The 12,868-nt window shown below is 37.8% G+C and overlaps 1 protein-coding gene across 1 annotated transcript; it reads right to left on the reverse strand.

Annotated features, from left to right (window-relative positions):
• Positions 1-532: 532 nt before the first annotated feature.
• On the reverse strand, positions 533-3,854 carry LOC146913236 (ubiquitin carboxyl-terminal hydrolase 20-like). Its single transcript, XM_085716463.1, has 2 exons — positions 3,743-3,854; positions 533-2,609 (listed from the first exon to the last, which is right to left on the reverse strand). Exon 2 carries the CDS (start codon positions 2,594-2,596, stop codon positions 695-697), a length of 1,902 nt encoding a protein of 633 aa, XP_085572589.1. The 5' UTR covers positions 2,597-2,609; positions 3,743-3,854; the 3' UTR covers positions 533-694.
• Positions 3,855-12,868: the final 9,014 nt, after the last annotated feature.

The following is a 12,868-nucleotide window of genomic DNA, read 5'->3' on the forward strand; positions in this document are numbered from 1 at the left end:
TGAATTGCGAAAGAAGTTTTTACGGTTAAAATGTCGTGCGACTCAGAGGACATAAGACTTCTTGGTCAAGCCAAAATGATTGCCGGCAGAATGCTCCTGCCCCACCATGCCTGGCCCTTTACCTTACCTTAAGAATATAGGTAGATTCACCTATTTTGGATTCACAATGAAAGAAAGTAGATATAGGTGAAACACTCAAGACTAAAGTCATTAATTTCATTGTACAAAGAAAAAGTGTTGGTACAAAGTTATAAACATTGAACTTGTAAGTCATCTGATGTCTAATGCATTTCTCACCTTCTCCATGATATCAGAATTCATGCATTGAGGAATTTTGCTGATTTTATGTTTCACTCTTACTTCCAACACATTTCAACGACGATGTCACGTAGGAATTAGACATAGAATAAAAATGGTTAGGTATAAAGACAAAGTTAGACGCATTTTAGTTCTTGAAATCGAAATTGTTCTCGTCTGAAATTGTAAGATTGATGCCTCTATGGTCTCATGTACCTGCAAAGACAGTTTGATATATTGGAAAAATCAAGTCCCGCAATGATTAAAGATGAAGCCTCAACATAGTTTATAAAGAGTGACATAACAGGAACGATGGTGTGATAAAAAGGTATTTACACCAAAAAAATCAAGTACATAGCCAAATATCTAAAGTCAGTGACTATTCACTGTGAAATTCCTAGCTGCCAACAGACGCATGGCTTGATTTCTTGGGAGACACTGTGAAATTCCTAGCTGCCAACAGACGCATGGCTTGATTTCTTGGGAGAAAGCTGCCAACAGAAGCATGGCTTGATTTCCTGGGAGCACTGTTGCTGCCTTTGTTAGACTGCGATGAATCGATCTTTTGTCTCTTGTTAATTATGTTCAAAAATGCATCTCTCCTTGAACCATGCATATTCTTCACATAAGAAAAGGCAGCTCTATTTTCAGGACTGTCATTAGACTTGTATGATAAAGATCTTTTACTGCTACTCCCTTGCTTCTCTGTCTTCAAATGATCGCGTGAAATCTGGAAAGGAGGAGAGTTCGGATGAGGTAAAGGATTCAAATCATCATTCTCTGTAAAATCATAAACTTCCAAACTGCGTTCATTTCTATCAGGAGCAACATTCTTAACATCGGAACTTCCACCAAGCTTTGCAATAGAAGCCAAACTGGTAGAATTCCAATGCTGCACTCGGATTTTCTGATTAAGAGTTTTCTGATTTGATGACCCAACAGGAAATTGTTCGCGACAAGGAAAAGTATCAACAAACTTGTGGCTTTGTTGAGCAGAATACTCAAATTTCCTCTCATAAAATTCTCTGGATTCACCATCCCTGCTCCTTTCAATATTTTCGTTTAAAACAGACTTGGGAGACATATTCATCCGACTCAGATTCAAGCTTGGAATTGTAGATTCCGCAAAATTTGAAAACCACGGTGTACCTTGTCGGGCATAAAACAATATGTATGCTTCCTGAGACAGCACAGTCTCTTCAGATACCATAGTAACCATTGAATCATCCAACTTATGCCATGTATCCGGAGCAGTGCGAACGAAGCTGAAATAATGCCCTGAAGTAGATGAAAATCCAGTATGCACAACAACTGCATATAGATCATATTTAGACGATGCATCATTCGATATGGTGTAAGGCTGCATGTCCAACTCCAACGGGAAATTGATATGCTTGTCAATCTTTTCGATGAAAACCCCATATGTCTTAAACCTCTTTAAGTGGAACGCAGCAATTGAAGGTGTCTGATCCAACATAAGCTGTTTCTCCATAGAAACTTCTTCGCTGCAGCCCTCACATTTAAACTTCGCATCAATATCTTCCACTGTAGTGAAAGAATCTAAAGCACTTGAAAGAGTATCTACATTTTCTATTTCTAGACTCAAATCAATCAATGACTCATTAGTGTCAGAAGAGCGACCACAGTTGGAACAGCAAAGCCTGCTAACCAAACTGCCTCCAAAAACTTTCTTTACAATATTATCGCCTTCAAATTTTGGATCATTCTTCTTCAAATCTAAAAAACATGAATCAAGTTTATCCAATACGCATTGCATAAACTCATGTGCATCCTCTTGCCGATATCTTCGAAACATCGAAGAAAAATGATTCAAATTTTCCACAATGATCATCGGGGAGATAACTCTTCCGGTATAACGCAAGGAAAGTTGCATCTGGTAGAGGAAAGCGCAGATAACACAGTATCCATTGTGACCATCATTAGAAGAATGGCTGCACAAAAGAAGACCTTCGACTAGAGGCACTGTATGAATGAAGCATTGCATAATCGAATTAAGAAAGCATGTGTTACCAAGGTTTGCAAGCCCAGCCGGTATCCATCCTATCCGCGATGAAATACTTGGCCGACACTCATCAAGATCCAACCCCTCCGGCTGATCACCTCCGTTAATCATCTCCTCTATTAACGGTTTCAAAGGAGAGGATTGAACGGAAGTATGGAAGGAAGTATCCTTTTGAGCGGTGTCTAGGGTTTCGGATATTGAACTCACGGTTGACGGTGAATTCATGTGATCCTCTTGTTGTTCTTGTTCACCACATGGTGTAATTGAACAAGACATAGTAAACAAACACCTGAAAAATAAAATGGGGAACCAAATTGCATGTGTTAGTCAAACACCTCGACTTCGTCAAGGCATAGTAAACAAACACCTCCATTTGTAATGGCCATGTCTCTTTATAGGCATTCAATATTTTACAGATTTAGTTAGGAGAGAATTTCATTAATGTTTCACACAAAAATTACTTGAAAAGTCATACATCTTCAGGTCCAGAGTTATTCATTATACAATCCACTTGAGATTCTAAAATATAACACTATCTAGAAGGCTAACAGATGGGTCATCACTTCAGTTCAAGGGTTTCACATCATATAGTTCAAATAATAATGAAACTAGGACAAAACCTCAAAACCTGAACAATACAGACATAATTTGCTGTGTTATGGTATCTAAAGAAATAATTAGTACAAGTTAATCAATGTATGTACATATTTGATATTAATGAGTACATGATTTACATACAAATTATAATTAGCTATGCAAAATCAACTATATTATTTCTTCAGGCTGGTGTAACACTGAGTTTCAGGTATCTGTTATGAGTTTTTGCATCAGGATCATGTTTTGTGTGCTAGCAATTTGGCACAAATAACATACTGAGAGCTTTGAAATTTCAAATAATTATTAATTTATTAAACTAATTTCTATCTATATTTGGCAGCAAACCTCCTCAAATAACAATAGTTCTGAAGGAATAAATCCATCATATTATTAAAACTTGTATTAAAAAGAAATTAATTATTCCTAATTTGGTTTTTAAGAAACAAAAGTCAAACAAAACAAGAAATTTAAATAACTCATATGGGTATTTCAGAATAGATCCTCCTGATTTGGCAGCAAACTGAACCTTATTAATCAACTAAAATGAAGATTGGGTATTTCAGAATCAGCAAGCAAACGAATATGGGTTTGATTCAACGATTGAGGAATCAATAATGGGTTTGAGGTTCCAGATTGGGTTTTGAATTGAAAATATTATATCAATAATAAATAAACATTAGTTTCAATTCAATTTACATGATTATGAATCCATGAATCACAAATTGACAGACAGACCCATGAATAAAAATCAAGACAAAAATTTGGGAGGAATTGCGAAATTGAAATTTGAATAGATCGAGTGAGAGAGAGAGAGAGAGAGAGGACCTGAGAAGGAAGTGAAACGCGGTGGCCGGAGATGCGGTGAAGGATTAACAATTTCGATGGGAGAAGATTTGGAAAAAGACTGAAGAAGTTTTGTTATAAGAAGAGGGATTTTCTTAAAAATTTTAGGAAAAATAGAAGAGGGAAGTTAGTGCGCCAGATATTTTGAAAGAAGAGGGAAACTCGAAAGAATTTTCCACGCTTTCTATTTCTTTCTCTCATGGACTTGGGCTTAACCCTACTTATAATATAAATCAAACATAAAATATTGCTAATTATTTTTATGAAGAAAAAAAAATTGATAATTTAGCTTTTAGTATAGACATCAAAACGTAATAGTAAATATATTATTTCTTTTGGTATAGACATCGGGTACTCAAGATTGTCTTTTCATTAGTTTGTCCATAGAAAAAAACATTGTCCCTTGGTTTTTTAGCGACAATAATTTGAGGTTTTGTGATCTCCTAAAAAACTATGGAGGCACACACCCGACCATGGTAGAAGCAATGAGATGAGCATGACTTTCTCAGCTAAGCAGGAGTGTGTGAGGAAGGCCAGACATGATTAACCCATATCATGTCGTCTTAAGAGCCAGGGCATCATCATTTACCCAAGCTGAGTCCGAGCTAGTACATGATTTCCAACAAGAGAAGGTTAAGCAGAAGGATGTGCCGAAACAACATCATTTGTCATATCCTAGTGGTTCGGATGACACGTTAGTCCTGGTTTTGTGTTCAAACCACGTAGCCAAACACATGAGTGAGAAATGTAAGAATTTATAGCTTTATGTGGTTTATTATTTGATTTTATCGTATATATGGTTTATTATTTATTTTAGTTTATCCTTTCTTCTTTTTATTGCAGTAAGGGACTCCGGTCTGGGAAGGTTTATATAGTAAATCTTTAATGAAGCTCAGGGAGGGATGTTGTAGCACCACTGGATGAGGGTGCTAGGGGTCGTGCTACCCAATAAAATTTATTGATTTGTATTTATGGATATTTAAATTTTGATATTTTGTATTTTTGGATATATCGCTATGATGTACAACCATATGTTTGACAATGTGTTTTGATTGTTATATTTTTTATGTGTGTTGCTATTATTTTAGAGTACTTGTTTTTGTTGTCTTGTTTCAGATTCTATAAACCGAACATATATTTTACACGTGTGTAATTCATAAAATTTAAATATATCAATATAATGAATCCCAGCGTCGTTAAAAAATGATCTCATACGGGTTGACACAAATCGGATTTTATATCCCGAACCAATAAGACACTTGATGTTTTGTTGTTGAGGTAAAGGTGTATGTGACTTATTGCAAAATTTGATAGTTTTAAGTATTTTGATAGCGTTTGACTTCTATAACCCGAAAAATTCAAAACACGTGTTAAGTTGTATAATCTAAATGGATGTGATAAGAAAATATCTTAGATTGGCTTAGCATTGTAATACTCCTTCTGTCATAAATTATAAGCAAAATAAATAAATAAATAAATAAATTAACACTTATTAAGAAAACTAAAACATACTCCCTCTGACTCATTTTAAATATTAAAACATGCTATCTCACCTCTTTAATAGATGGTCATGATCACACATGAGAAAAATGTCACTGGAGACTAGGGCTGGACAAAATAACCGAATCCGCCCATAAACCGAAAAAACCGGGAAAACCGCAACCGCCGCGGGCGGGTCGGAATGGGTGACGGGTTGAAAAGGAACAAAAAACGGTTAACAGTGAGTTCATATGGGTGGGCTCGGTTTTCAAATTTAGGTCCAACGGTGACCGAACCCGTCCGTTCACATGAAAGCCTACAGTGATACTCTAAAAAGATACTGTAATACCTGTGTACTAGTACTGATTTTTTTGCCTTGAGACCCACAAAGTGAGATAATATTTAATTTTTCTAGACATATCTTAACCCTTCACGTGTCTATTCCACCAACCTAGTGGCTACCTTATCTTTCTTCAACTTTCAAGACACAACCCCACCTTTTTTCAGAAACAAAAAACACCACACCACCTCAGTTCTCTCTCTTTTCTCTTGTACTACTCCATATTCACAATGAACTACAACTTGGATGAGTTCACCATGATACACACATACACAACCTTTCTCTTCTTAAGCTTGTGAATAATGAATATTGAAATTGTTTGCTACAAATATTTTCTTATATTCAAGCTTCTGGTTTCTTTTGAGAGTAGATTACAGTTTACAGCTTTCTTGAATTTCTTTGATCTCTAAAATTTATCTTCTTGCACTACTCTCCTTCGTCTCTTGAAACCGCGCAAACCGTCCGACCAAACCGGCATCCGAATAACCCGTCACCCGAACTAACAGTTGAAGCAGACGGACGGCTGTGGGTTTCATTTTTCCACCCGCGGTGGTCACTCGGATTTGCATTTTCCAACCGAAATCCGACCGAACCGTCCGATTGTCCAGCCCTACTGGAGACAATCCCCTCCCCTCAAATTAAGTGTCTCTTTTGAGTTTTACACGATTTTTAAGAAAATAATTAGTAATGTTGATTTAAATGGTAAAGGGAAATGCTAACTTATGCGTTATGACACATGTTAAGGATACCAAAAATAGAAATAGTGCATTGGAAATTGTGTGTATTTATTTCTCAAGAAGTTAGAAATTAACTTTTCATAATAAATATTTGCTATCAATGAAAGTCTTAACATACTCCCTCCGGTCACATTTATAAGCGAAAATGCACTTTTTAGGTTCATTGAATACATAATGTATTTGGTCTATATATTGACCAAATACATTAAGTATTGAATGAATCTAAAAAGTGTTTTTTTGCTTATAAATGTGACCGGAGGGAGTATGCCCTAAGGGCACAAGTTAGCATGACTCAATGGTAAAATGTCCTTCATTTATTTAAAACAACTTATTAATTATAGTTAGTGAAGTAGTTAGGTGATTAAAATGCAATAAATAGGGGCATGTCGGTTGTAACATCCCGCCTGTCAGTGTTTGAACTGTATCAGTCGATCGTCCCAGAGAACTTATTTTGAAAGATAGTTTAATGGAGAATATGTATTACGTAATATCAGCTTATTACGGAGTAAGTGTTAGAGACGGATTTAACACGCTTAAAGAAAGGGCAATTTGGTAATTGCGCGGTTAAAGGATATTTATTTGGGAAAGGGACCAAAATATCTCATTTTCTCTTCTTCCTTCTCTCTCTAGGTTGGAGAAAGGATTTTGCTCTCCCTTCTCTCTTCTCCATCGATCTCCCTCCTTCTCCTCACCTCACCACTTCATCAAAACTACTTCCTCACATGGCATGCTTCTAGATTATGTTTCTCAACATCTCTTAAGCTTGGGGTTTTGTTTGATTCTTCTTTTCTTCCTTTCAAGAATGGATTCAAGTTAGGGTTTTGATCAAGTTGGAAGTTGAAGCATGTTTTGGTGTAAGCTTGGGTTGATTCATGGTTAAGAAACAAAGAGGAAGATGATTGAAGATTGATTAGTAAGCTAAGGCCATGGATGTGAACAAATCAAGAACTAGGGTTTGTTGAATAAAGCTTTGGGTTGGATTTGTGATGAGCTAGCAAGGAAGAAGATGTTATGGATTGCAAGAAAACTACAAGAGTGAGATGGTTTGATCAAGAAAGCAATAAGGACCAAAGCTTGGGTTTTGAGGCATGAAGTGAAGTTGATGCTTGGAAGCTTTTGGGAATCAATTGTAATCTTTTAGGTGAGTTCCTTAGTTAGTTTCCTACCCTTTGGGTTTGTGTATTTATCTTGCAAAGTTAATATGTATTTTAGGGTTTTTAAAGTATAAGTTAGTTGCCCCATTTCTTACCATGCTTGCTATACTTGTGCACACTTGTCCCAGGACTGTTTTTACAGGTTTCTAATGATCCTAAGGGTCACATAGCACTTGGAGATGCTTGGTTTGAGGTTTTTAAGCCAAAAATATCAGTTTGGAGGTTGCAGGACTGTCACAGCTCGCCACAGCGAGCAAATGGCTCGCGAGGCGAGCTAGAGGGCCGAACAGGGGGTTCTGCTCGCCCCCAACTCGCCATGGCGAGTAAGAGCTCGCCTCCCCAGTAAATCTACTCGCCTAGGCGAGCAACACAGTGGGGAAACCCATTGTTTTGTTCGCCTCAGGTCGTTTCGGCGTTTCGCGAGCGGTTTTTCTTGTGCAGTCTTTTTAAGAGATATGAACCCCTCAAACCAAGATCCTAATTGTTAAAGTTTAAAAAGGAGACTTTCTTATAAACGAAACAAGTATTTGGCAAGTATGGTAAAGCATGGTAAGCGAGAGTATGATGTTTGATTCGGGTAGCAAGATACACTTTAAGCAAAGGGAAGAACTAGAGCCTCGGTATAGTCAACGAGAACTAGAATAGTTAGAAAGTAATAGAATGTTTTGCATTAGTTTTATGCTTGATAGACGCGAGGTAATGTGAGTATTACCTTCGCATAGAAGCAAGTGCCATACAAGTATGGTAAGATGTGAATCGATTTATATCCATTCACAAAGTAAGTTAAGCAAGCACATAGTTACCTCTAGTGGGATCGTCTAGGGATCCGAGGTGAAAGAGTTAGCATGTTTAAGTTAATTTTCATGCATAAGACTAAGACTTATAAGAAAGAAAGAGTGTCATGTCTCTTGTTATCCAAATTGGATTCAAGGGGTTCCCAAAGGGGAATGGTTAAGCCGCAAGGGAGCCGCATTTCACTAAGCTAAGGTACCGTGTCTTTTGTATTCCGTCCAAGTTTGGGTACAAAAGGTTCTCCAAGGGGGGAACGGGGTAAGCCATAAGGGACCCGCACGTTCACTAAGGGAGTCAGGTGCGCTCTTGCTAAGCATTTCACCGGTAGTGAGGGATTATCTTCCGGGGTTATTCCACTCGGGACTAATCCATAAAATGAATTTAAGATAATTGTTTGTTACACTCTAACATAATCAATGAAGCTGACTATGCATATTCATCATACATTTATGTGTTATGTCATAGAGCCTTGGCATAGACTGTCAAGAACTAGAAAGAATTTAGAAGTAAATAGTCAAGAACTAGCAAGCTAGAAAGAGTCACCTTTGTGGCAAGAGATGATATATTGTTAAATGCAACATTTTCAAGTAAGCAAGTTAAGAGTGTTATACCGACGACGATCATAGGTTTCCCCTAATCGTCCTGTTTAGAGTTGTGTCATGACTTTAGCAAGTGAAGGCCTTGATGTGTAGATCGTATCTTGGCATTGCGGTTTTAGTTTTCCCCTTGACCGCCATGACACGTGTAAGATGAGAAGCCTATAACAAGTAAGATAAGCCTATGACGGGTTTAGCATGCACTACCGTCTAGGAAAGCAAGACTCCACACACGTATAATCAACCGCCAGGTTGTATTGTAGACACGTGGCGACTATAGGTTTTCCCCCGAGGTTGCCTATAGCCTAGGGTTAGGTGGAACTCACTGAGACATTATGTCTCATCCCAATCCTTATTTGTTTCAGATATCAGGATGGTTTGCAAGCTAGTAGCCGAATGGATGGTGCGACAAGTGTTGGTTCATACCCGGTGCCGGATGATGTGGAACTTCAAGGATGTATACATTATGTATTAGGAAAGTTTAAGTTGTAATCTCTTGTACGAACGCATGTTGTTGTATAAACATTCATTTGAAGTTTTATTGTTGTAAATCTTTAATGTATCCAATACTAAAGATAATGCACGTGCTAGACTTTCTAGATACGTCTAGTATGGGTGTTACATTTGGTATCAGAGCTGGTCGATTCAGATCGTATCTTGGGTCATTAAGTTACAACTAAGGTAGTGGGGCTATTGGGTTCCGGGTAAATGTTCTAATTGTTGATGTTAGTTGAGCCTGATCAACTCAATTTAACATTCGACGATTAGGACGGATGCCTGAGAGCTGAATATGACCTAGGAGGAACGAAGCATAAGTTGGAGATGCACTGGAAAGTGTAAGATCAGAAGTAAGAACTCGGAATGAGTGCTTGTAAGAAGTTGATCGTGCCAGTAGGTGGCCGGTGAACTAAGTAGGTAGAAGTATGAATCCTCTGGGAATGTAAGATAGTGAAGAGAAGGAACGTTCTGACGGCGTTAAGTAAGATGTTAAGGATAATTCGTATACCCATAAGTGAAGAAGTTGGATATAACTAAGCATGACCTAAAGCTTCGGCAAAAGTCGTAGGTAGAAATGAATTGATCCTGAGACGTAAGCGCAAGGCTTTAAGATAAGGAGAAGTCGACGTATGTTGACGGAGTTAGTGAGCTCCCAAGAAGTAGTTATGTGTTCAGGAAAAGTAAGTACTATGTTAAGAGAAATATGTTTCGCTAAGGAAATCAGGTTCCGTGTACTGGGAGTAAAGAAATGAGTTTGTGGTCAAGGATCTTGTATGAATTATGTATTTAGAGAAGTGTACCTGAGATATTTAAGTAAGATAGGAAAGGATAGGGAGGCATTCGCTTCTGGAGTTCAAGAGTTTTATTCCGTAAGGATACGGTACATGAGTTAAGCATGAGGAAGTAGATATCATCTTGTACCATACTTGTTGAAAGATAACGGTACTTGCTAGAAAATTTTAAGTCATGATTTCATAGCTTTAAAAGCTGAAATGGGTATTAAGGAACTTGGGAACGATGTTTATTCAAAATTAAAATATTTCGCATTGTTGAGACCGAGGAGATACGTCGTAAGTGAACAAGCTCACTTAAGACATACAGACTTCAGGACCGACTTGCTATAGTCAAGTGTGGGGCGAGATGAAAAACTTTTTCCAAATTTAGGGACTCGTCCTGTGGTTCTGCGGTACTAGTACAAACTCGGGTTCAAAATGAGATTTTCCTTCAATCAAGTAATTGTTCGTTCCAAGAACCTATGTACCAAAGTTTAGAATTCTAGAAGCAAAATACTAGAACAAGTATCGTTATTAATTAACAAGGAGCGGTATTAAAAGGTGTGCAAATGGACTTGGCAAGAATTTAAGAGCAAGTGAACCAGCAGACTGGTTAGTAGTTTGTCCGAGGAATCGGTGTAATTGTTTACATTTCTCCAAGACAAGTTATTGAGTTACCCAAGAGTTCGGGTGCAATGAGATTGTAAGTTTTCTTTTAGACTTTGAGAAAAGACAAGAAGATTTGTAGCATCATTAAGATAAGTAACGTAAGTAAGAGGCTTGAGACTCGAAGTACAGTGAGAAAAGTTATGTGTGCATGATAAGATGTTTTGATGCAAAGGAGCACTACAGGGTAGATCCCGAGTGTTTTAGTTAATGAAGGTTATTCAAATTAATGGTATATGCCAAGTAACTAAGTTGTGGATACAAGATGACCAAGTTGCATCCAGTAAAGATGTGGTTCAAATGCGATGTCTTGAGATAGCTCAGTGATTTAAGAAAGATAATAAGATTGAGAGATTTTATTCGTTTTAATGCGGATAAAGAAAGAAGTCAAGTTAAGTGGTCTAACGAAGAAAGTATACTTCGAGATCTTTAGAGTGGGCTTGGTCAGAATCTGTTATGAGAATTAGTAGGTGATCTCTAAATTTCGAGGACGAAATTTCTTTAAGGGGGGTAGAATGTAACATCCCGCCTGTCAGTGTTTGAACTGTATCAGTCGATCGTCCCAGAGAACTTATTTTGAAAGATAGTTTAATGGAGAATATTTATTACGTAATATCAGCTTATTACGGAGTAAGTGTTAGAGACGGATTTAACACGCTTAAAGAAAGGGCAATTTGGTAATTGCGCGGTTAAAGGATATTTATTTGGGAAAGGGACCAAAATATCTCATTTTCTCTTCTTCCTTCTCTCTCTAGGTTGGAGAAAGGATTTTGCTCTCCCTTCTCTCTTCTCCATCGATCTCCCTCCTTCTCCTCACCTCACCACTTCATCAAAACTACTTCCTCACATGGCATGCTTCTAGATTATGTTTCTCAACATCTCTTAATCTTGGGGTTTTGTTTGATTCTTCTTTTCTTCCTTTCAAGAATGGATTCAAGTTAGGGTTTTGATCAAGTTGGAAGTTGAAGCATGTTTTGGTGTAAGCTTGGGTTGATTCATGGTTAAGAAACAAAGAGGAAGATGATTGAAGATTGATTAGTAAGCTAAGGCCATGGATGTGAACAAATCAAGAACTAGGGTTTGTTGAATAAAGCTTTGGGTTGGATTTGTGATGAGCTAGCAAAGAAGAAGATGTTATGGATTGCAAGAAAACTACAAGAGTGAGATGGTTTGATCAAGAAAGCAATAAGGACCAAAGCTTGGGTTTTGAGGCATGAAGTGAAGTTGATGCTTGGAAGCTTTTGGGAATCAATTGTAATCTTTTAGGTGAGTTCCTTAGTTAGTTTCCTACCCTTTGGGTTTGTGTATTTATCTTGCAAAGTTAATATGTATTTTAGGGTTTTTAAAGTATAAGTTAGTTGCCCCATTTCTTACCATGCTTGCTATACTTGTGCACACTTGTCCCAGGACTGTTTTTACAGGTTTCTAATGATCCTAAGGGTCACATAGCACTTGGAGATGCTTGGTTTGAGGTTTTTAAGCCAAAAATATCAGTTTGGAGGTTGCAGGACTGTCACAGCTCGCCACAGCGAGCAAATGGCTCGCGAGGCGAGCTATAGGGCCGAACAGGGGGTTCTGCTCGCCCCCAACTCGCCATGGCGAGTAAGAGCTCGCCTCCCCAGTAAATCTACTCGCCTAGGCGAGCAACACAGTGGGGAAACCCATTGTTTTGTTCGCCTCAGGTCGTTTCGGCGTTTCACGAGCGGTTTTTCTTGTGCAGTCTTTTTAAGAGATATGAACCCCTCAAACCAAGATCCTAATTGTTAAAGTTTAAAAAGGAGACTTTCTTATAAACGAAACAAGTATTTGGCAAGTATGGTAAAGCATGGTAAGCGAGAGTATGATGTTTGATTCGGGTAGCAAGATAAACTTTAAGCAAAGGGAAGAACTAGAGCCTCGGTATAGTCAACGAGAACTAGAATAGTTAGAAAGTAATAGAATGCTTTGCATTAGTTTTATGCTTGATAGACGCGAGGTAATGTGAGTATTACCTTCGCATAGAAGCAAGTGCCATACAAGTATGGTAAGATGTGAATCGATTTATATCCATTCACAAAGTAAGTTAAGCAAGCA

The sequence above is a fragment of the Medicago sativa genome, chromosome 6 (assembly GCF_051527215.1).
Source record: "Medicago sativa cultivar Bolivia chromosome 6, Bolivia_mono, whole genome shotgun sequence".
NCBI lineage: Eukaryota > Viridiplantae > Streptophyta > Magnoliopsida > Fabales > Fabaceae > Medicago > Medicago sativa.

Excerpts from the sequence above, each read along its gene's own strand:
- LOC146913236 (XM_085716463.1), bottom strand. The coding sequence starts at position 2,596 with ATGTCTTGTTCAATTACACCATGTGGTGAACAAGAACAACAAGAGGAT.